This window comes from Bufo bufo, chromosome 5, assembly GCF_905171765.1.
Source record: "Bufo bufo chromosome 5, aBufBuf1.1, whole genome shotgun sequence".
NCBI classification, from domain to species: domain Eukaryota; kingdom Metazoa; phylum Chordata; class Amphibia; order Anura; family Bufonidae; genus Bufo; species Bufo bufo.
Genome location: NC_053393.1, coordinates 96,351,584 through 96,376,786, shown reverse-complemented (window position 1 = coordinate 96,376,786; position 25,203 = coordinate 96,351,584). Strand labels below are relative to the sequence as shown.

General features: G+C 44.2%; 1 protein-coding gene across 4 annotated transcripts in view; it reads right to left on the bottom strand.

The window, feature by feature from the left end:
- LOC121001282 (myosin-9-like) overlaps positions 1–25,203 on the bottom strand; it is a 95,851-nt gene that overhangs the window by 25,271 nt on the left and 45,377 nt on the right. For 3 of the 4 annotated variants that reach the window (XR_005779021.1, XM_040432277.1, XM_040432276.1), the window contains exons 7-10: positions 15,218–15,372; positions 8,957–9,119; positions 2,540–2,698; positions 1,765–1,932 (exon numbers count right to left, since the gene is read on the bottom strand). Coding sequence is in view for 3 of the 4 variants with exons in the window: in XM_040432277.1 (XP_040288211.1) it covers positions 1,765–1,932; positions 2,540–2,698; positions 8,957–9,119; positions 15,218–15,372 (645 nt within the window). In the remaining variant the exon portion in view is untranslated. The remainder of the gene's footprint in view (positions 1–1,764; positions 1,933–2,539; positions 2,699–8,956; positions 9,120–15,217; positions 15,373–25,203) is intronic. The other variant, XM_040432278.1, reaches the window with a different exon arrangement.

The window sequence follows — 25,203 nt, the reverse complement described above, 5'->3', positions numbered from 1 at the left end:
AGGTGGCCCTCAAAGCATCAGCCCACCGGCAAAATTCCCTGTAGGGTCCATGGCCAATCTGCCTCTGCCCACTGATCTTATATTAACGACCTATTCTGAGGATAGGTTAGTAATATCACAAAACTGGAATACCCCTTTAAGCCAGTGACTTACAAGAGGTAGCTGTCGTGACAGCTATCTCTGCCAATGCCCCCGTTAACAGGCATGCTTGAATTGGCTGAGTGTGCACGTTCACTTCCATAGGGGGAGGAAGATGGACCCTCCACAGGTAACTACTTGTTGAATATAGTCTCTGCATCAAAACAGTCCCCAAGTGGACGTCCATCCAAGTAGAATGCTTTCCAGCTCCCTGCTTCCTCTGCGCTGTCCTCGGGGCCCTCCTTTACTCAGCACATCATCAGTGGCTAGCGCTGCACCCGCTGGAGTCCAGACTAGCGCTCCATGTTGTCTCGCTGCGGGGCTGGCCATTAGCAGTGCTTGCAGATCCTTGCCTAGCGCCCAGCAGAGAAACTTTAGTTTCCTGTTTCGTGGGATTTGGGATTTTATTCCTCTGCAAGCAACTTGCAAGTGACAAGGATGATGAGAGTGACTTCTGCAGAAACAATGACTTTAGGTGAGAAGTGACTGTGCTGTCACTATGTGTTTTGGGTGTGAAGTGAACCCCTCATTTCCAGTGCTGAACCCCCAGTTCTGATGCAGAGTTCTACTCTCTCAGCTCTGCAGATGAACCTGATTCTTCACCCTCTCAGTCACCAACACAGTGTAACGACACCATGCCCTGTGCACTCAGGTGCAGTAAGTGTCTCTGTGTCAGCTTCACTTCATGCACTGATATAGAGACACATTGTTTGTCCTGCTTTACACTGCAGCTTAGCTCCGTAAAGGCATTACTATGATCAGTGTTGAACTGGGGTGCCTAGTAAAATGTATTTTAGGGGCCCACCGCACGGATACATTTAAATATTCCCTGCTCACACAACAGCAAGATGCTACCAGATGATTGAATATGGGGGTCACTGCATCAACTTTGAGAAGGTAGGTCCTGGGGAGAAGAGGACACTGGTGGCTTTCCCCTATACCTAGAAGACATCTCAGCTCTGATTGTGTCTATAATAATAAACTGGGGAGTTTCTTTAATAATCTATCAAGTTTTTATATGACCATAGGCTGGTGGAGGTGCTGTACACTGAGTATATGTATGTAGTGCAGTCAGTCTACTGCGTTATGTGCCACTTGTGCAGGGGGTGGGAGACTAGGGGCCCACCTTGCTCAGGGGCCCACTGGGGGATTCACCTGTACCCCTGTGGGTCTGTCCGAACCTAGTGCTACCCCATTGATATCTTCTATAAAGTGTTATGGACTTGGTTCTATGAATTAATAATAATTAGATCACTAACAATGTATGGTTGGGTTCCTACAATTTTCTTATACCTTATGTAAAGGGTCTCCGAACAAGAACTACTTTAACAACCTACAAAAAGTGGCAAATAACAGTTCCAGAAAAATACAGTACCTTAATGTTATCGTTCAACGGTGACAATTATGTATAGTGTTTTATGATCCACAATTATGTTAAGAGAGACATTTTTTTTTAACAGAAATCCGAGCAGTCTAGTGGGGGAGCGACACATACCAAATTCCTACTTTGTCGCTGACCTCAGGTTTGTCCTCGTTGGCCTCTTCTGATGGGTCACACATAGTAAGCACCACTCCCACCCATTGTGTGCCCAGCGAATATGAAGTTTGCATGTTTCGAGCACGTACCTGTTTATGTAGCCGAGAGATGTGCTCAACCAAATGGTTCTTCTCTACACGCAAGAGGGAGTTTTCCTGCTGAACCTTGGAGTGTTTGTTCTGTAAATCTGTCAGCTGCTTGTGCAGTGAACTTCCAGTCATCTCTCCAGATTTCCTGCCTCGCTGTAGCTGCAGCACCTGGGAGCCAAAGTAATGCAACCTGTGTATAAGGTCAAACTACTTATGTACACCCTGCAACCATTGTGTGCTGTCATGCAACTAAAATAAATGAAAAACATTTTTAAATGGTCTAAATGTTAAAGAAATCCTATTGTTTTATAGGCAGCTCTTATACAGACCTAGTTTTCTCTGAAAATAATGAATTAAAATGTCTAATGTAGGATCAACACTGACGACTGAGAGAGCGCTATTATTTTCTGTACAAGGTCATAGCTGTTTCTTCGGATTATTCCTGGTATCCTGACTGTGGCTTGTCTTTGGATTACCTCTCCAGGTTTTGGCCATGCTTGTCGACTGTTTGCAGCCCGGCCATTCTAGTCAGTCTGCTTCTAGCAAGCTCCCACCAGCAGTCCGATACCTTACTCTGCAGACATAATCTGGGTCCTTGCAGCCAAATCCATTCTGCCCTGCAGCTGGCTCTGGTGAACACCTAGTCCTACCAACCACTGAGTGCATAGCCTTCCACGCAGTGCTTTGTGGATATTACAGCCTACAGTAAATGTCTACTATTCTACTATAACCATTATATTACTTATATAATATAATTACTATATTATTAGCAAACCTGTTCCTGAGCTGCAGCAACTTTTTCCTTCTCATCGTGTACAAGTCTTCTCCAGTGTGACAGGGTCAGTTCTAGATGTCTCTCCTTCTCCTTCCCTGATGTTATCTCAGAAATTCTTTTTGTGCGATTCAAGCTTTCTTGTTCTCGGAGTTGTCGTTCCTGTAAGTGCGAATGTGTATAAAAGTCAAAATTCTGAATCTTCAGAACATACAGTGCCTTGCAAAAGTATTCACCCCCCTTGACTTTTTTTTCGTATTTTGGCACATTACAGCCTTAAGTTCAATGTTTTGTGAATCAGAATTTTATGTGATGGATCAGAACACAATAGTCTAAGTTGGTGAAGTGAAATGAGAAAAATATATAAATAAAACTATTGTTTAGAAATAGAAAACAGAAAATCTGCACGTGCGTATGTATTCACCCCCTTTATTAGGAAGCCCATAAAAAGCTCTGGGTGCAACCAATTACCTTCAGAAGTCACATAATTAGTGAACTGGTGTCCACCTGTGTGCAATCTAAGTGTCACATGATCTGTAATTACATATACACACCTTTTTTGAAAGGCCCCAGAGGCTGCAACACCTAAGCAAGAGGCATCACTAACCAAACACTGCCATGAAGACCAAGGAACTCTCCAAACAAGTAAGGGACAATGTTGTTAAGAAGTATAAGTCAGGGTTAGGTTATAAAAAAATATCCAAATCTTTGATGATCCCCAGGAGCACCATCAAATCTATCATAACAAAATGGAAAGAACATGGCACAACAGCAAACCTGCCAAGAGACGGCCGCCGACCAAAACTCACGGACCGGGCAAGGAGGGCATTAATCAGAGAGGCTGCACAAAGACCTAAGGTAACCCTGGAGGAGCTGCAGAGACTGTAGTATCTGTACATAGGACGACAATAAGCTGCACCCTCCATAGAGTTGGGCTTTATGGTAGAGTGGCCAGAAGAAAGCCATTACTTTCAGCTAAAAACAATAAGGCACATTGTGAGTTTGCAAAAAGGCATGTGGGAGACTCCCAAAATGAATGGAGGAAGGTGCTCTGGTCTGATGAGACTAAAATTTTACTTTTTCGTCATTAAAGAAAACACTATGTCTGCCGAAAACCCAACACATCCCATCACCCCAAGAACACCATCCCCACAGTGAAACATGGGGGTGGCAGCATCATGCTGGGGGGATGGTTTTCAGAAGCCGGGACTGGGAAACTGGTCAGAGTTGAAGGAAAGATGGATGGTGCTAAATACAGGGATATTCTTCAGCAAAACCTGTACCACTCTGTGCGTGATTTGAGACTAGAACGGAGGTTCACCTTCCAGCAGAACAATGACCCCAAACACACTGCTAAAGCAACACTTGAGTGGTTTAAGGGGAAACATGTAAATGGATTGGAATGGCCTAGTCAAAGCACAGATCTCAATCTAATAGAAAATCTGTGGTCAGACTTAAAGATTGCTGTTCACAAGCACAAACCATCCAACTTGAAGGAGCTGGAGCAGTTTTGCAAGGAGGAATGGGCAAAAATCCCAGTGGTAAGATGTGGCAAGCTCAGAGACTTATCCAAAGCGACTTGGAGCTGTGATTGCCGCAAAAGATGGCTCTACAAAGTATTGACTTTAGGGGGGTGAATAGTTGCACATTGACCTTTTCTGTTATTTTGTCCTATTTGTTGTTTGCTTCACAATAAAAAATAATAATCTTCAAAGTTCTGGGCATATTCTGTACATTAAATGATGCAGATCCTCAAACAATCCATGTTAATTCCAGGTTGTGAGGCACCAAAATACGAAAAAAGTCAAGGGGGGTGAATACTTTTGCAAGGCACTGTATGAGAGTAGAGAATTAAAATCCAAATCAAGTCTGAAAAGGTACACAATTTTACGTTCTTGCTTCTACTGTACTGTAAGTTCTTTCTAGTTTCTGAAATTTGTGTCAAATGTAGACAGGAAATGGGGTTAGTACAGGAATCAGCAACCCCCACCTGTTCTGAAACTACAACTCCCAGAAGCATTTCACTTCTAAGGCCCCATTCACACGGGCGAGTTTTCCACGCGGGTGCAATGCGTGAGGTGAATGCATTGCACCCGCACTGAATCCAGACCCATTCACTTCAATCGGGCTGTTCAGATGAGCGCCAAATGAATAGAACACCTAACCCAAACCCGAACTTCAGTGAAGAAGTCCAGGTTCCGGTCTGGGTACCACATTCAGTTCATTGCACTCGCGTGGAAAAAAACTGAACATCGGAACGCAATCGCAGTCAAAACGGACTGCAATTGCGTGCCTACTCGCGCAGTTTTTCCGCAATGCACACGTGACGCATCCGGAGCAAATCCGGGACGCCCATGTGAAAGGGGCCTAAGGGAATTACAAGAAAAGTCAAGCAAGTGTGCATGCCGGGAGTTGTAGTTTCACAGCAGCGGCAGTGTCAAAGGTTGCCGACTGCTGGGCTAGGGGTTAGTAACTGTGTCACTTTAAATGGACCTCAGAGGGGTTTTCCCACTAAGGTAAATGATGGTGTATTATTTGGCTATGGCATCATCTTCCGCTCAATGGGGGACCAATTGCCAGGACCAGCATGATTCCTAGAATGAAAGGACCATTACTTACTTAGGGAATTGTAACACCGCTCCAAGCATAATGCAGAGGGGACCTCTGTCCCTTTGTTCTTAGGGGTCCCTAACTGATCCTACTGTTTTGGCATATTATCCAAGAGATAGTATGCATCTTTAAATGATGGGACCGTTGTTTCTTAGCCTTCTGGGTACATCATTTAGTAATCAGTAATATGGATCTCATAATCATTCAATGCACAACCAATGTTTTGCCGTGGCCCTCAGATATCGAATGTTGGAGGAAGAGAGGATTGGACAGTTTGGATTGTAACCGGTCTGATCCTTTGTTCTCCTGGGAGATAAGCAGCAAGGGAAGGCTGGCCATCTATAAGCGTTCATCTGCAAATCCGCTGACAATCTTATAATTAGGGTGATCTGCAGAATGTGTGTCATCAGGAGACACAGGCAATGTACAGGTGGGACTTCTCTACCCCATTGTCTGGTATCTGCTCGTAGGCATGTCTTTGGTGGAGTCAGGGGAGATAGAGATGAATAAAGGAATTGTGGGGGGCTCCTCAGTTAATTGGAAATAATTAGCCTTCGGGCATACAATGCAAACAGAAAGCTGCATACATGTTAAAGGGTTTATGCTTATCTCACACATATATGGCATATCCATAACCAACCCTTCCCTGCCTCACTCGTTCCACTGAGGCAATTAGACCGGCCATGTTTAATGTTCAGTGTAATATACATAATAGAGTGGCCATGCAAAAAAAAAATATGTAGGAAGAACCAAAAGAACCTTAAAAAAAAGAATCTCTGAGCATGTCACCAATATTAAAAATGGATACGAGAAACACTCACTATCTCTACATTTTAAACACCACCACAATAAAGATCCAAGTGGATTGCTATTTACAGCCCTTGAGAAAGTAGAGGTACAGTGAAGAGGTGGAAACCATATTTCAAAAATGTCAAGACAGGAATCGAGACGTATTTATGATTTCAAAACTCTGATACCCGGAGGTCTCAATTCAGAATTTGAGATCTTCAGCTTCTTATGATTACAGGGGTGGGGGTCTTTCACTGATGGGACATCGTGTGCCTAGCCAACTTCTTGGCGCCATGATCTCCCCTCAGGGTAAGACCAGCACCCCTCTTTCTACTAATAAGAACATAACAGAAGAATACAAAAAGAAAGCATATACTCATGTATTGAATTAGAAGCCGATCCATGTTTGAAATAGAGTCCTTTAATAATATATGAAAAATAATGGTTTAGTGTGGATAATGAAGTTGAACCTGTCACCGGGATTTTGTGTATAGAGCTGAGGACATGGGTTGCTAGATAGCCATTAGCACATCCGCAATACCCAGTCCCCATAGCTCTGTGTGAGATGAGTCCTGTCCCTGAGATGAGTCCTGTAGGTGAGATGAGTCAGGGACAGGACTCATCTCAGGGTAATTTGCATATGTATCAAATCGTGTTTTTTTTACACAATAAAAGCACACAGAGCTATGGGGACTGGGTATTGCGGATGTGCTAGCGGCCATCTAGCAACCCATGTCCTCAGCTCTATACACAAATTCCTGGTGACAGGTTCCCTTTAAGCAACCAATTACAAAAAAACGCATTAAACCTAAAAAACCTGCATGTAAATTGCAATAGAAACGCAACAGATTTTTTAGTGCCTTTTTTATTTATTTTGCTCTTATGTATAGTAGAGAAGCAATATCATATGAAATATAAGACAAGAGTGGGTAACCCTTATATTTACCAGCTGTAAAAATGGATACAAAATTTTAAAAAATCCATTCCACATTTTGTGGAAAATTGAGAAAATGCGAGTATAAAAAAGCAGGAGGGACCCGACCTTGCTCATAGCCACTGAGGAAGAGGTGGAAATACCTCGAAACGCGTCTGGCGGATACAGGACGGGACCCTCTATATACTGTATACCTAATCTGATGGTCGGCACTACAAGACTGTAAGAAATTAAGGCAATATCCCCATTGAATCATAATAGGAACAAGCAGCACTCCACGAAAGAACACGTGAGCTATCCCTACCTCACATGATCGGCTCTACACCACGTGAGACGCCGTCTGTGTAGTGGGAACCACTACACGAATCCATCAGGGACAGAACAGCAGTGCCACGCAAAGAAACAAGGACGGGTGAGGGGCTGTGCAGCGGGTGGGACGCCCCCGCCACCAGCCACCATACAAAAAGGTCTCTTGTGAGTAGAGACATAACGATTAACCAACTAACATACTCACCGTAGTATCCACTATATACTAACCTGTGGAACACCGCAACCTGTTTACTCTGCCGAATTAGTCATTCTGTTTTCATATATACTTAACCTATATGTACTCAGCAAATTGGAAAGTATATCAACAGGAGTGACTTAAATACCCATTCTTAGACGGATTAACAGTTTTCTACCATAAGGATTAACCCATTAACATCAATATAGCCATTTGGACAGATGTATGCATACTTATACTATTGATTGGAGGACTGTACCAAGTTCACACTGTATAATACAGAGACTATAACCCTACCGCTCTTAACAAAGGGAAGGCTGTACTCACGTATGGTGGATTAAAGTGACATTTTTCCGTTTTTTGGGATGAACTTTTTTTTACCTTTTTAACTATTTGTGGATATAGTATATGTATTCAGCTTGTAGAGATTTTATGTATTCAGCCTTTACCTTATGCACAATATAAGCAATTAACTTTCAATTTTGTACTCAGCTATCAAATACTATTAATTTACGGGGAATGTTTTTTGCACATATTATACGGTACTTATTTAGTTTTTTAACTATGTACTCAGCTATTAAGCACTCATAATTCACGGTGAATGTACTCAACCTTTTATGCACTAAATTATATGTATTCAGCTATCAAGCATTCATAGTTCATGGTGTAAATATAGGCACAATATTTACGAGATTTTAGGTGATATACATTTGATATATTTCCCCTAAAAGTATATGCATATTGGTAATATACACATATTTGTATCACAATATATACTAAATAGTGATCTTCAGTCAAGGGACAAGAAACTACCTCCACCAGCCAGTGTTCATAAAAAGAAGCAGTAGCTCTATATTGTATGTTTTAATCTTTATTTTATGTGGAAAAATATAATAAAGATATCTGTACATTTTAACTCAAAATCCAGATGGTGAGTGCCTGTTTTTCTTCTTCCTAATGTTCAGAACTGTTCCCACCATTAGTTACTATAATGTGGAGCTGCTTGATGAAGCGCGATCTGCACGAAACGCGTCCACCTGAGGACACCATGTTTTTTTTTTATTCACGTAAAAAAAAGTTACATTTTATTTTAAATTCCAAGGTGCTGGATCCATTGAAATTTTTTTACTGAAGTCTCTCATGACCCCAGTTCCGGAGGATTCATCCGTGCTGCCTTTTCCTTCATATTACATAAGTGTCTGGATTACGCAAATTCAGGGTGAGCTGTGCAAAAAAAAGTTTGTTTTTTCTCTTTACATAATTCAGCAGCTTTATGTACTGCTGGCAGCTGACTGGCCATACACATGATCCTACATACACTTCTAATTAGTCCAAGCCTGCACTGAAGTCTAAAAGCACCAGTGTATAGACTCATTCAGACATAGGGAATGATTACAAGTCGGAACCTTTGACAGATGCTATGATAACATCACTACAGGAGCATGACTGAAAGCGAGCAAATATTTTTGAAGTTTGGAAGCAAACGGTATTTACGGTAACAGAAAAATCTGTTACCTCTTATCAGCTACCGCGCCTGCGATACGTGATACCGTTTTTTTGTTACGGTATTTAGGGTACTAACCTCTTCAAGTTGTTTGGTAGCTTCCAGAACTCTAGATTGCCAGTGGCCATTTTCTTTGGTAAGACGTGCACAATCTTCCATCATTTTGCTTCGCAGGTATTTATCTTCATCTGCCGTAAGTTGCCTTTCTTTCACCTGAGTCCGTAACTTTTCTGCCTCTTTGCTATAAAATAGATAATTGAATAGAATAACTGCAATCCCCGATGCAACACAGGCCTGAGAACCCTTTCAAAGATTTACAAGTAAAGTCAATAGGGCTGAGCTGTAATACTGGACACAGCCCATAGATCAGAGTGGTGCTGTGTTTGTAAGAGATGCAAAGAGACCACCATTCTGCTGCAGCACCCCTTCAATTTATTTATTTCCAATCATATGTAAACATATGTATTGGGTTATAAATTCTATTCGCGTCTTAATAGGGGTTGTCCACAGGATATGTGATAAATGTCTGATCATTAGAGGTCCAACTGCTGCCACCCATAAATAGGGGGTTCCAAAGTCCACTGTGTGACCACTGCTCATGTCTACGAGTATGCTGGAGACAGCTGAGCACTGTACCCGGCATTCCCATAGACAGACGAGTGGTGGTCACGCATGCACACCACGGCTTCTTTCACACAGGGGACTTAGAGACCTACATTCTCGTGATCAGTGGGTAGCCCAGGGGTGGAACCACAGACACAGGTGTGAATAGGTGATAAATAGGTGATACATTTTAGGATAGTGTGGTATCCAGTGCATTACATATGCTGTACACTCAATAGCAGAGCCCCATTCCATAACACTGAACCAACCCGGCCCAGTGTGTTGAGAGAGGTTGAAGAATTTTGCAAGTCTTGCCCGACCTGCCCAACAACTAGCCCCCGGCACCTTTTCCGCAATCCCTTAGTACCTCTCCCGATCATCGAGGTACAGTTTGAGCGAATCGCTATGGACCTCATAGGCCCAGTACTGACGTCCGTTTATCATCCGCAAACTGACAGCCTGGTAGAAAGGTTTAACCAAACATTAAAAAACATGTTAAAAATAGTGGTGTCTAAGGATGGGAAGGACTAGGACCTCCTTCTGCCCTATCTTATGTTCACAGTGTGAGAGGTGCCCCAGGCCTCTACTGGGTTCTCGCCCTTCGAACTGCTATACGGCAGACATCCTCGTAGTCTGTTGGACATAGCCGAAGAGGCGTGGGAGCAACAACCCACCCCATATAAAAATATTATTGAATACGTCACCCAGATGCAGGAACATATGGAAACAGTGTTGCCTCTTGTAAGAGAGCATATGGAGGCAGCTTAGCGAGCTCAAAGTCGGCTCTATAATCGGCAGGTTCGGGTCCGGATCTTTAACCCGGGAGATCAGGTTTTGGTTCTGGTACCGAATGTGGACAGTAAGTTCCTGGCTAGGTGGCAGGGACCCATAATCAAAAAAGTTGGATAGGTAAACTACAAGGTACACCAGCCAGGGCGGCGAAAGCCGGAGCAGGTGTATCATGTGAATTTACTCAAACCTTGGAAAGATAGGGAGACCGGTACTGACGACAGCCCGCAGCCAAGTTTTCTAGGGAAAGAGGTTCCGGCCCCTCGGTCTGCAAGGTAAGCGGTTGCCACAGTGAAGATTGCTGACAGCCTCTCCTCTAAACAGAGTTCATCAGCAGGAACACGGATGTATTCTCAGACTTCCCCGGACGCTCTTCCACAATTCAGCATGACATTGTCACTAGCCTCAGGCAAAAGTCTGGTTAAAACCATACCGGGTACTCGAGGATCGGCGACAAGCCATCTCGGAGGAAGTGCAGCTAATGCTGCAACTAGACGTTATTGAGGAGTCTAAAAGTAAGTGGGCCAGTCCTATAGTTGTAATACCCAAACTGGACGGGATGTTACGGTTCTGTAACGATTTTCGTAAACTAAACGAGATTTCCAAATTCGATGCGTATCCCATGCTCCGGGTGGATGAGCTTATCGAGAGGTTAGGACAAACCCGGTATTTTTCTGTTTTGGACCTCACCAAAGGGTACTGGCAGCTACCCTTGACGGAGGCTGCCAAATAGAAAACTGCCTTCATCACACCAGAGGGGCTGTACCAATATAAGGTGTTATCCTTTGGTCTGCATGGGGCCCCTCCACTTTTCAACGACTTATGGACATTGTGCTTCGTCCACATCGTCAGTACGCTTCAGCTTACCTGGACGATATTGTCATCCACAGTACAGACTGGGAAAGTCACCTACCCAAAGTGCAGGCCGTAGTGGACTCCCTTCGGAAGGCTGGACTAATCGCTAACCCCAAAAAATGTGCGATAGGGTTAGAGGAGACTAAATTCCTGGGGTATGTCATTGGGTGCGGAGTCATCAAACCCCAAGTGAACAAAATAGAGGCGATACGGAATTGGCCCCGACCTGTCACTACTAGGCAAGTAAAGTCGTTCTTGGGAATGGTGGGCTATTACACGAGGTTTGTTCCCCACTTTGCTAATGTGGCCGCGCCATTGACAGGGCTCTTGAAGGGACGCAAGTCAGTGATGGTTCGCCGGGATGATCAGGCGGAAGAGGCTTTCTCCGCTTTGAAGTCGGCCCTGTGCGGGTCCCCGGTTTTGGTGACTCCCGACTTCAAAAAGGAATTTATAGTACAGACCGATGCCTCTGAAGTAGGCCTCGGTGCTGTACTGTCTCAGGAAGTCAACGAGAAGTCTCGTTGTCTTTTTCAGCTGTTAGCTCATCCCAGCCGAGACCAGGTACAGTAATAGTGGAGAGTGAGTGCCTGGCTATCAAGTGGGCACTCGAGTCTCTCCGTTATTATTAGTTGGGGAGAAAATTCTGCCTGGTGACTGACCACTCCCCTCTCAAGTGGATGAGCCAGGCCAAGGACAAAGATGCCCGGGTCACCAGATGGTTCCTTTCCCTACAGAACTTTAAATTTACAGTGAAACACAGGGCAGGCCGGTTGCAGGGAAATGCGGATGCCCTGTCCCGAGTACATTGTCTTGCAAGTGTTCACCCCTTCAGGGTTGAAAAAAGGGGGGGTATGTGACACAGTGAGGGGAATGGTCTGGGAAAACAGGTATTTTCCTCCCAGCGTGTGCTGCTGGGCTGATTTGCAGCCAGGTGGGATCACCTGGCTGTCCTTGAATAGGCAGCTGGGCTCAGCAGCAGGATCTCTGTGTTGGGATCTGAGGCTTGGTGCCAGGTTGGAGGGCTGAGACCCATGGGCCGAGGAAACAGGCGCCCTAAAGCCTGCCGTGGACTGCTGGAGGCAGAATGGACATCAAGGCTACTTGTCTTATATTAAACTTTCCAATTTGTGTGAAGTAACACCAAGATGTACTTTCCATTGTGTGTGAAGTAAACACGAAGACTGCAAAGTAATGCATTGTTTTGTGCATTTGCCTCAAGTAAGAATAAACACTGAAGTTTTGCGTTAAGAACTTGTCTTTTGCCTCTGTACTGCGTCCGCTTACCCCATCTACCAGAAAGAAACCCCACAACGGATAGAAAAAAAAGGGACAAAGGGAACACAGTGAGAGACAAAACTGATTCTACATGGATGGAAATAATCAGTTTTTACCGGACAGAACATGGATCACTCTTCTAAATGTGCCCTTAGAACTCCATGATGACTATTGATCGCATGATCACCTTGGTTAATCCGCCGATCATCGTGTCACCTTAATGTTCCCTACAGAATAAAAAGTCATGTGGCAACTGTAAGAATTCCCTATGAGTTGCCCATATCGGTTTTCTCTATAGGAAAAGATTGGGGTCCAAAAGTCCCTGCTGTGCCATAGCCATATGCTAAATTAGTAATTAGTCATGATAGCTTAAAGATACATGCTTTGGAACATGTGTGACGTATGCTTATCATTATTTTCTTTCTTATTGTAAAGGCTAGTTGCCACCGGAGACATGAGTAGTCCGACAATTACTGAATGAACGGAGAACAGTTCTTGGGGTGTGAACAATATCTAGTCTCCTATGAAACTGCCCAAATTGTTACAAGCCCTTCTTATGTGTAAACAGGGTCATTACCATGATAATGATCTTCATATTGTCAGCTGTTTATCGGCCCAGGGGTAAACTGCCACAAGTACACGGGTCTCACTCCACCTTATGGAAATCTGTTGCTGGGTCCCTGGATCTCAGTAATGCTATTCATGAACATGATTACATGAATGATCCTGCTAAACACACTATTTTGCATCACTAACAGAAGTGACTAATTGTATAGATCAGTGTATATTTTACAATGCAAGAATGGCCTCCTGAATAGCTACAGAGGTAGGGCATACATATGCTATTGTACTGCTTTCCAGACACCTACCTTTACTAGGGACAGATCAAATGTACAACTGCAAGAAAAAGGGGGTCAGTCAGCACATCCCAATGTGCGCAGGTGCACGCTGCCATGGCTCAAAAGACGAAACAAAAACAAAAAACACAATGCAACAGCACTCTGCAAACACAAATAACGTACAATGCCATAGTTATAGGAAATATTCTGGTCCTAATACAACTCTTATTTTGTAAATTTGAGATTCTTGGCAAAATTATGTACAAAATTATTTGGACCCGTCTGCCTGGCTTCTGGCACCAGGAGAGGTATAGAGTGGGCTCAGCATGCATGTCAGTACCTGCATTCCCTGGATTTAATGGAGGCCATTATGGCACAAGAAATGGTAAAAAGCAGAGTGGACCCAGCATGCATGTGGAACCTGCATTCCCTGAATTTTATGGTGGCCAGTATGGCACATAACAGGTAGTATTTAGTGTCAGGTTCCCGTCTTATAGAGATCGCCTTGACGTTTGGCAGACGGGTCCAAATAATTTTGTACAAAATGTATTTGCCATGAATCTCAAATTTACAAAATAAGCGTAGCATTAGCACCAGAATGTTTTCTATAATCATGGTATTATTGTACTTTATTTGTGTTTGCAGAGTGCTGATGCATTATGTTTTTTTCCACAGATCAAATGTATACAGCTCTCATTAAAAGGTTTTTCCAGGCTCTTAATATTGATGACCCATCCTCGGGAATTTTTTGGAATGGGTGCGGACCCATTCATTTCAATGGGGCCGCAAAATATGCAGACAGCACACCATGTGCTGGCCGCATCCGTTGTTTCGTTCCACGGCCCCGCAAAAAAGATAGAGCATGTCCTATTCTTGTTCGCAATTGCAGACAAGAATAGGCATTTTCTATTATAGGGGCGGCCATGTGCGGTCTGCAAATTGCGGAATGCACAAGGGCCAGTATCCGTGTTTTGCGAATCCGCAATTTACGGACCGCAAAACACTACGATCGTGTGAATGAGACCTTAGATCGGTGGGGGTCCGAAACCCCCGCCGATCAACCACCAGTGCCAGAAATAACAGTGGATGGAGATGCAGAAGCATACCGTACTTGGGTTGACTCCCATTGACTCCCATTCCATAAAGCCTCTTTCACACGGGCGAGATTTCCGCGCGGGTGCAATGCGGATGCGGTGCGATTTTCACACATGGTTGCTAGGAGACGAACGGGATGGGGACCCGATCATTATTATTTCCCCTTATAACATGGTTATAAGGGAAAATAATAGCATTCTTAATACAGAATGCTTAGTAAAATAGGGCTGGAGGGGTTAAAAAAAAATGAAATAAAAAAAATTGAACTCACCTTAATCCACTTGTTCGCGCAGCCAGGCTTCTCTTCTTTATTCTTTTTTGCTGTGCAGGAGGAAAGGGACCTGTGGTGATGTCACTGCGCTCATCACATGGTCCGTCACATGATCCATCACCATGGCGATGGATCATGTGATGAGCGCAGTGATGTCATCAAAGGTCCTTTACCCAGGTCCCGAAGAAAGAAGAAAGAAGAGAAGCCGGGCTGCGTGAACAAGTGGATTAAGGTGAGTTAAATTATTATTATTATTATTTTTAACCCCTCCAGCCCTATTTTTACTAAGCATTCTGTATTAAGAATGCTATTATTTTCCCTTATAACCATGTTATAAGGGAAAATAATACAATCTACACAACACCTAACCCAAACCCGAACTTCTGCGAAGAAGTTCGGGTTTGGGTACCAAACATGCCGATTTTTCTCACGTGCGTGCAAAACGCATTAAAATGTTTTGCACTCACACGGAAAAATTGCGCATTTTCCCGCGACGCACGCGCATCTTATCCGGCCCAAATTCATGACACCCGTGTGAAAGAGACCTAAAATAGCTAGTATTCATGGATCTCATCATATTTGATTTAGGAGGCCCATTTGTAATATACATACCGAAGCTCAGATACAATGCGGTCCTGAACAGACTGAGCAGTGGTTAAATACTGTTCTTCTAGCTGATGTACTGCGGCCTGTGATAACAGGCATTGCGATCTTTTCTCCGCCAACTGTGCTTCCACGCCTTCCTGTTGCTTTCTCTGCTCCTGAAGCTGCCGTAAAATAATGGAAATGTTGAATATGACACAAGAAAAACTGGAACGGTTTTGACACATGCATTAAAAGTACACTGTGTGAAAGAGCTGTGTACAGGGCTCCAAATTCACTGCACAGGCAGAGTTAACCACCTCAGCCCCCAGTGCTTAAACACCCTGAAAGACCAGGCCACTTTTTACACTTCTGACCTACACTACTTTCACCGTTTATTGCTCGGTCATGCAACTTACCACCCAAATGAATTTTACCTCCTTTTCTTCTCACTAATAGAGCTTTCATTTGGTGGTATTTCATTGCTGCTGACATTTTTACTTTTTTTGTTATTAATCGAAATTTAACGATTTTTTTGCAAAAAAATGACATTTTTCACTTTCAGTTGTAAAATTTTGCAAAAAAAACGACATCCATATAGAAATTTTGCTCTAAATTTATAGTTCTACATGTCTTTGATAAAAAAAAAATGTTTGGGTAAAAAAAAAATGGTTTGGGTAAAAGTTATAGCGTTTACAAACTATGGTACAAAAATGTGAATTTCCGCTTTTTGAAGCAGCTCTGACTTTCTGAGCACCTGTCATGTTTCCTGAGGTTCTACAATGGCCAGACAGTACAAACACCCCACAAATGACCCCATTTCGGAAAGTACACACCCTAAGGTATTCGCTGATGGGCATAGTGAGTTCATAGAACTTTTTATTTTTTGTCACAAGTTAGCGGAAAATTATGATTTATTTTTATTTTTATTTTTTTCTTACAAAGTCTCATATTCCACTAACTTGTGACAAAAAATAAAAAGTTCTATGAACTCACTATGCCCATCAGCGAATACCTTGGGGTCTCTTCTTTCCAAAATGGGGTCACTTGTGGGGTAGTTATACTACCCTGGCATTCTAGGGGCCCAAATGTGTGGTAAGGAGTTTGAAATCAAATTCTGTAAAAAATGACCTGTGAAATCCGAAAGGTGCTCTTTGGAATATGGGCCCCTTTGCCCACCTAGGCTGCAAAAAAGTGTCACACATCTGGTATCTCCGTACTCAGGAGAAGGTGGGGAATGTGTTTTGGGGTGTCATTTTATATATACCCATGCTGGGTGAGACAAATATCTTGGCAAAAGACAACTTTTCCCATTTTTTTATACAAAGTTGTCATTTGACCAAGATATTTATCTCACCCAGCATGGGTATATGTAAAAAGACACCCCAAAACACATTCCTCAACTTCTCCTGAGTACGAGGATACCAGATGTGTGACACTTTTTTGCAGCCTAGGTGGGCAAAGGGGCCCATATTCCAAAGAGCACCTTTCGGATTTCACTCCTCATTTTTTCCTGAATTTGATTTCAAACTCCTTACCACACATTTGGGCCCCTAGAATACCAGGGCAGTATAACTACCCCACAAGTGACCCCATTTTGGAAAGAAGACACCCCAAGGTATTCCGTGAGGGGCATGGCGAGTTCCTAGAATTTTTTATTTTTTGTCACAAGTTAGTGGAAAATGATGATTTTTTTTTTTTTTCATACAAAGTCTCATATTCCACAAACTTGTGACAAAAAATAAAAACTTCCATGAACTCACTATGCCCATCAGCCAATACCTTGGGGTCTCTTCTTTCCAAAATGGGGTCACTTGTGGGGTAGTTATACTGCCCTGGCATTCTAGGGGCCCAAATGTGTGGTAAGTAGGTAAATGACCTGTGAAATCCGAAAGGTGCTCTTTGGAATGTGGGCCCCTTTGCCCACCTAGGCTGCAAAAAAGTGTCACACATCTGGTATCTCTGTATTCAGGAGAAGTTGAGGAATGTGTTTTGGGGTGTCTTTTTACATATACCCATGCTGGGTGAGATAAATATCTTGGTCAAATGCCAACTTTGTATAAAAAAATGGGAAAAGTTGTCTTTTGCCAAGATATTTCTCTCACCCAGCATGGGTATATGTAAAATGACACCCCAAAACACATTCCCCAACTTCTCCCGATTACGGAGATACCAGATGTGTGACACTTTTTTGCAGCCTAGGTGGGCAAAGGGGCCCATATTCAAAAGAGCTTCTTTCGGATTTCACAGGTCATTTTTTACAGAATTTGATTTCAAACTCCTTACCACACATTTGGGCCCCTAGAATGCCAGGGCAGTATAACTACCCCACAAGTGACCCCATTTTGGAAAGTAGAGACCCCAAGGTATTCGCTGATGGGCATAGTGAGTTCATGGAACTTTTTATTTTTTGTCACAAGTTAGTGGAATATGAGACTTTATATGAAAAAAAAAAATAAAATAAGCATTTTCCACTAACTTGTGACAAAAAATAAAAAATTCTAGGAACTCGCCATGCCCCTCACGGAATACCTTGGGGTGTCTTCTTTCCAAAATGGGGTCACTTGTGGGGTAGTTATACTGCCCTGGCATTTTCCAGGGGCCCTAATGTGTGGTAAGTAGGTAAATGACCTGTGAAATCCTAAAGGTGCTCTTTGGAATATGGGCCCCTTTGCCCACCTAGGCTGCAAAAAAGTGTCACACATGTGGTATCGCCGTATTCAGGAGAAGTTGGGGAATGTGTTTTGGGGTGTCATTTTACATATACCCATGCTGGGTGAGAGAAATATCTTGGCAAAAGACAACTTTTCCCATTTTTTTATACAAAGTTGGCATTTGACCAAGATATTTCTCTCACCCAGCATGGGTATATGTAAAATGACACCCCAAAACACATTCCCCAACTTCTCCTGAGTACGGCGATACCAGATGTGTGACACTTTTTTGCAGCCTAGATGCGCAAAGGTGCCCAAATTCCTTTTAGGAGGGCATTTTTAGACATTTGGATACCAGACTTCTTCTCACGCTTTGGGGCCCCTAGAATGCCAGGGCAGTATAAATACCCCACATGTGACCCCATTTTGGAAAGAAGACACCCCAAGGTATTCAATGAGGGGCATGGCGAGTTCATAGAAATTTTTTTTTTTTGGCACAAGTTAGCGGAAATTGATATTTTTTATTTTTTTCTCACAAAGTCTCCCGTTCCGCTAACTTGGGACAAAAATTTCAATCTTTCATGGACTCAATATGCCCCTCACGGAATACCTGGGGGTGTCTTCTTTCCGAAATGGGGTCACATGTGGGGTATTTATACTGCCCTGGCATTCTAGGGGCCCTAAAGCGTGAGAAGAAGTCTGGAATATAAATGTCTAAAAAATTTTACGCATTTGGATTCCGTGAGGGGTATGGTGAGTTCATGTGAGATTTTATTTTTTGACACAAGTTAGTGGAATATGAGACTTTGTAAGAAAAAAATAAATAAATTCCGCTAACTTGGGCCAAAAAAATATCTGAATGGAGCCTTACAGAGGGTGATCAATGACAGGGGGGTGATCAATGACAGGGGGGTGATCAGGGAGTCTATATGGGGTGATCACCACAGTCATTGATCATGCCCCTGTAAGGCTTCATTCAGACGTCCGGATGCGTTTTGCGGATCCGATCCATCTATCAGTGGATCCGTAAAAATCATGCGGACGTCTGAATGGAGCTTTACAGGGGGGTAATCAATGACAGGGGGGTAATCAATGACAGGGGGGTGATCAGGGAGTCTATATGGGGTGATCACCACAGTCATTGATCACGCCCCTGTAAGGCTTCATTCAGACGTCCGGATGCGTTTTGCGGATCCGATCCATCTATCAGTGCATCCGTAAAAATCATGCCGACATCTGAATGGAGCTTTACAGAGGGGTAATCAATGACAGGGGGGTGATCAGGGAGTCTATATGGGGTGATCACCACAGTCATTGATCATGCCCCTGTAAGGCTTCATTCAGACGTCCGGATGCGTTTTGCGGATCGGATCCATCTATCAGTGCATCCGTAAAAATCATGCGGACATCTGAATGGAGCTTTACAGGGGGGTGATCAGGGAGTCTATATGGGGTGATCACCACAGTCATTGATCATGCCCCTGTAAGGCTTCATTCAGACGTCCGGATGCGTTTTGCGGATCGGATCCATCTATCAGTGCATCCGTAAAAATCATGCGGACATCTGAATGGAGCTTTACAGGGGGGTGATCAGGGAGTCTATATGGGGTGATCACCACAGTCATTGATCATGCCCCTGTAAGGCTTCATTCAGACGTCCGGATGCGTTTTGCGGATCGGATCCATCTATCAGTGCATCCGTAAAAATCATGCGGACATCTGAATGGAGCTTTACAGGGGGGTGATCAGGGAGTCTATATGGGGTGATCACCACAGTCATTGATCATGCCCCTGTAAGGCTTCATTCAGACGTCCGGATGCGTTTTGCGGATCGGATCCATCTATCAGTGCATCCGTAAAAATCATGCGGACATCTGAATGGAGCTTTACAGGGGGGTGATCAGGGAGTCTATATGGGGTGATCACCACAGTCATTGATCACGCCCCTGTAAGGCTTCATTCAGACGTCCGGATGCGTTTTGCGGATCCGATCCATCTATCAGTGGATCCGTAAAAATCATGCGGACGTCTGAATGGAGCTTTACAGGGGGTTGATCAATGACAGGGGTGTAATCAATGACAGGGGGGGTGATCAGGGAGTCTATATGGGGTGATAACCACAGTCATTGATCGTGCCCCTGTAAGGCTTCATTCAGACGTCCGGATGCGTTTTGCGGATCCGATCCATCTATCAGTGGATCCGTAAAAATCATGCGGACATCTGAATGGAGCTTTACAGGGGGGTAATCAATGACAGGGGGGTGATCAATGACAGGGGGGTGATCAGGGAGTCTATATGGGGTGATCAGGGGTGATCAGGGGCTAATAAGGGGTTAATAAGTGACGGGGGGGGGTGTAGTGTAGTGTAGTGGTGCTTGGTGGGACTTTACTGAGCTACCTGTGTCCTCTGGTGGTCGATCCAAACAAATGGGACCACCAGAGGACCAGGTAGCAGGTATATTAGACGCTGTTATCAAAACAGCGTCTAATATACCTGTTAGGGGTTAAAAAAAACACATACCTGTTAGGGGTTAAAAAAAACAACTCTCTTACCTTCCGTTCCTGTGAGCGCGCGCGCCTGTGTGCGCGCGTTCACAGGAAATCTCGGCCATCGCGAGATGACGCATATATGCGTGACTCTGCGCAGGGCTGCCACCTCCGGAACGCGATCCTGCGTTAGGCGGTCCGGAGGTGGTTAAAGGGAACCTGTCACCTCCAACAAACATCCCAAGCCGGCAGCAGTACCTGAGAGTAGCCAGCAGCATGTTTATAACGATCCTTTTCTTCCTTCAGGTAGTTGAAGCAAAAGCTGTAAAAACGTTCTTTAATCCCCTGCCCGACACGCTTCTCTAGTCAGGCTTGAAGTCACGGAGGCAGCGGCCTCCTTGCTTCAAGTCACGGTAACCGCGCCCCCTTCCCTGCCCCTTCGCTGTGACTGACAGCCGGCAGTTCAGCAAAGCCAGCTGAACTGTTGTGCATTAGTGCTGTCAGTCACAGCGAAGGGGCAGGGAAGGGGGCGCGGTTACCGTGACTTGAAGCAAGGAGGCCGCTGCCTCCGTGACTTCAAGCCTGACTAGAGAAGCGTGTCGGGCAGGGGATTAAAGAACGTTTTTACAGCTTTTGCTTCAACTACCTGAAGGAAGAAAAGGATCGTTATAAACATGCTGCTGGCTACTCTCAGGTACTGCTGCCGGCTTGGGATGTTTGTTGGAGGTGACAGGTTCTCTTTAAATTAGGAAATTCTGTAAGTCTGCAGAGACTACCAGTGAGAATATATGCCATCAACTGCATACTGTCGCCGGAAAATCTGCATGTGGTTTTACCTCTGCGTTGCCAGCTGACTAGATGATATAAGAAAAAAAAATATTTTGAACCAAAAGGTGTGCTTTTGGTGGTTTTTGAACTAATGGTGGTCTCTGGATGACACGGTTATGGGGGATCTGTAGATGACGCACTGTTATGGGGGATTTGTGGATGATGCACTGCTATGGGGGATCTGTGGATGACACTGTTATGGGGATCTGTGGATCACACACTAATATGGGGATATCTGTGGATCACACACTGATATGGGGATATCTGTGGATGACGCACTATTATGGGGGATATCTGTGGATGACGCACTGTTATGGGGGATCTGTGGATGACGCACTGTTATGGGGGATGTGTGGATGATGCACTGTTATGGGGGATGTGTGGATGATGCACTGTTATGGGGGATCTGTGGATGATGCACTGTTATGGGGGGATGGGTAGATGACACTGTTATCAGGGGATGTGTGGATGACACACATATAGCATCTTATGCTGGTCCGCCTCATGGCCCTATGTGTCACAGTAATTATTAATGTGTCCCCTCATGTCCCTCTGTATAGTGACCCCATTACACCGGGCCCCACTCACGGCAGTCTTTATATGTAACGTTTATTGATTTAATGCTCAAGCAGTGGCTCCCTCTCACTAGCTCACTCAAAGCAGCGGTCAGGCCGGCAGCGTAAGTGGGAGGAGCATGACCGAGTGAGCGACGTTACGCTGCCGGCCTGACCGCTGCTTTGAGTGAGCTAGTGAGAGGGAGCCACTGCTTGAGCATTAAATAAATAAACTTTACATATAAAAAGACTGCTGTGAGCGGCCGCCTCCAGCCCCTCCTCCCACCCCGCTTACTGTAACTGATACATCGCAGGCCACGCTGTGCAGCATAGCGGCCGGCGATGTATCAGTGTCAGCCATGTAAAAATTGCACCATTCGCTTTATAAGACGCACTGCAATTTCCCTCCCACTTTTGGAAGGGAAAAAGTGCGTCTTATAAAGCAAAAAATATGGTATATATAACATATTTTCTGCTTTCTAAGCATTCACTAGTATGCAGGAGTCACGGAGAACAAGGAGTTAAAGGGGTTGTCTCATCATGGACAATGGGGGCATATCGCTAGGATTTACCCCCATTGTCTTATATGTGCGGGTCCCACTGCTGGGACCCTCACCGAAATCGAGAACAGAGCCCTGAAGGTGAAGGAGGGCGCACTGCGCATACGCAACCGCCCTCCATTCATTTTCTATGGGACCGACGAAAATAGCCGAGTACTGGCTCTGCCATTTCCATCAGCCTCATAGAAATGAATGGGAGCGGGGACTGCACATGCGCGGTACGCTCCCATTCACTTCTATAGGGAGCCGGCCTGGTCGTGGCCGGAAATGAGTCCTCCAGCCACCACCTTGCTGGGCTCCGTTCTCGATATAGGTGCAGGTCCCAGCAGTGGGACCCGCACATATAAGACAATGGGGCTATATCCTAGCGATATGCCCCCATTGTCCATGATGAGACAACCCCTTTATGCGCTGCTAATGCTGCTGGTACTCACCTCTCCCTGGTCTTCCTCTGGGCGCCGAGTGCGTGCACTGACTGCATACAGCGTAAAGCCTTATTCACACGTAAGTGTTTTCATCAGTGATTGTGAGCCAAAACCAGGATTGGAGCCTCCACAGACAAGGTATTAGGGAAAGATCTGGACAGATGGAAATCACTGACTGAACACTGACTGTGTGAATAAGGCATAAGGAAGTAGTCCACACTATATGACCTGACGCTGAACGCAATCAGGTCACAGTGCAGCACGGGCCAGAGAAGATCAGGGAGAGCGACTGCAGGAGAGACCACAGGACCTGGAGAGTAGAGGCGGAGCAGGAAAGGTAAGTGAATTTATTTATCTTATTTCTGATGGGCATCTGATCTGAGGTCTGACATGGGGGGGTCTGATATGAGTTCTGGTGATGGCCTGATCTAATATGGGAGTCTAATCTGAGGTTTGATATGGGGTCTGATCAAAAGTTTAATATGGGGGTCTGATCTGAGGTCTGATATGGGAGTCTGATCTGAGGTCTGATATGGGGGTCTGATCTGAGGTCTGATATGGGGGTCTGATCTGAGGTCTGATATGGGGGTCTGATCTGAGGTCTGATCTGAGGTCTGATATGGGGGTCTGATCTGAGGTCTGAGGGTCCAGTTTGGGGGTCTGATAATGATTGGGGATCTGTTCTGAGGTCTGATGAAAAATATATATATATTTTTTTTTTTCCTCCTCTAAAACCTAAGTGCATCTAATCATCAGATGCATCTTATAAAGTGAAAATTATAGTATATAGCATTTTGCACATATGCATCTTAGCTTTACAAAATTTTAAAAAAATAAAACATTTTCCTAACCCCCACCTCACAACAAACCCTTTTGTAACGTTTTCGTCCTTTTGCTATTCTCTTATTTTCTTAGGTTTAAATAAATCAAACAAAATAATACTTTCCTTCAAGGAGAATAGAATATTAATAAACATGTCCCATGCTTTTTAATTTTAGTTTTATCTATATTTTCTCTGGATTCCAACAAAGTCAGGGGGGTAACACAGCGTGTGCATTTTTCCTGAGGGCTGAAAAGTGCAAGAAAACTGCAGAATGCAGTGCTTGACCTCCACTTAACAAGCAGCCGATCGTAGGGAAAACACACTTACTTCCCGACAATCGGCTGCTCCTTGCAGTATCTAAATGCAGCTTAACACAGTGAATCGATCAGTCACTGATAAGACGTCTCCTATGTACAACTGAAGTCAGAAAATTTGAATGAATAACTTACAAGTTTTGCTAAAGCTTTCCCCAGAAAACTACATAGCAATGTGCTCAGCTCCTCCTGCTCTATAACATGCAGACTGCACTGCATTTAATGGTGATATTTTCCTTTGTATAAAATAATTATTTTTTTTAGCTCTAATCGCTATTACTGGACTTGTTTTCGTAACGGTGAGGGTGTGTGGACCCACTGTGCCAAATAGCCAGTTTCACTTTGGGGCTAAACCCAAGGGCGTTGTGCTGGTGGTTTCCTGGTATTCACCCTTTAACCCCTATACAGGGATCTGGACTTTGCCGTAAAGAACCAACCAGGCTGCTACCGCCTGGAGTTGTCCTAATGTAGTTGACACCGGTAATGGAGTCAGGCAAAAAACATAGTCTGAACAATGTCCAATAGTCAGGGTAGGCTGAGTACTTGCGTATTCCAGATAGCAATTCCAAGGTCAGGACAGGCTGAGTACTAGTGTAATCCAGGTCACAGTTCCAAGGTCGGGACAGGCGGCAAGAAACAGAATCAGTAGGCAGACAAGGTTCGGTACACAGATATTCAGACGAGATCACCTTTACTGGTTACTAGCAAGAAGAAAATCACAAAGCTCAAGCGAGGAGGTGAAACCACATCCCAGCTAAATAGGGAGACTGATCAGCAACTTAACCAGCATCTGGACAGGAGCAAGAGGACAGCATGAACTCACGCTGTGCTGAAGGAAAGTTTACAGTATTACGGTCCATTCACACGTCCACAAGTGTTTTGCGGTCGCTTCATGTATTCTACTTCCTGCCCTTGCTCTTTAACTTCCTCTTTGCCTCACTTGACTTTTTCAGCCAGACCATTCACTGTGACCAATCAGAGCTCCACTGTAGGGACTCAATTAGAGCATCACACACTACACTAATCAGAGCAATGCTCTTCTGTGGACATCTTTTTCTAGGTCTATCAAGAGGACAATAGAGCTGTCATACTGTTAGCTCAATTCTACACCTAGTATTATCATGAGGATTACCTTGCTGATAAGCGCTTCCTCTCACAGCAGTAGAAAACTGACGAACGATTACATATATATATACAGTACAGACCAAAAGTTTGGACACACCTTCTCATTCACAGAGTTTTCTTTATTTTCATGACTATGAAAATTGTAGATTCACACTGAAGGCATCAAAACTATGAATTAACACATGTGGAATTATATACATAACAAACAAGTGTGAAACAACTGAAAATATGTCATATTCTATGTTC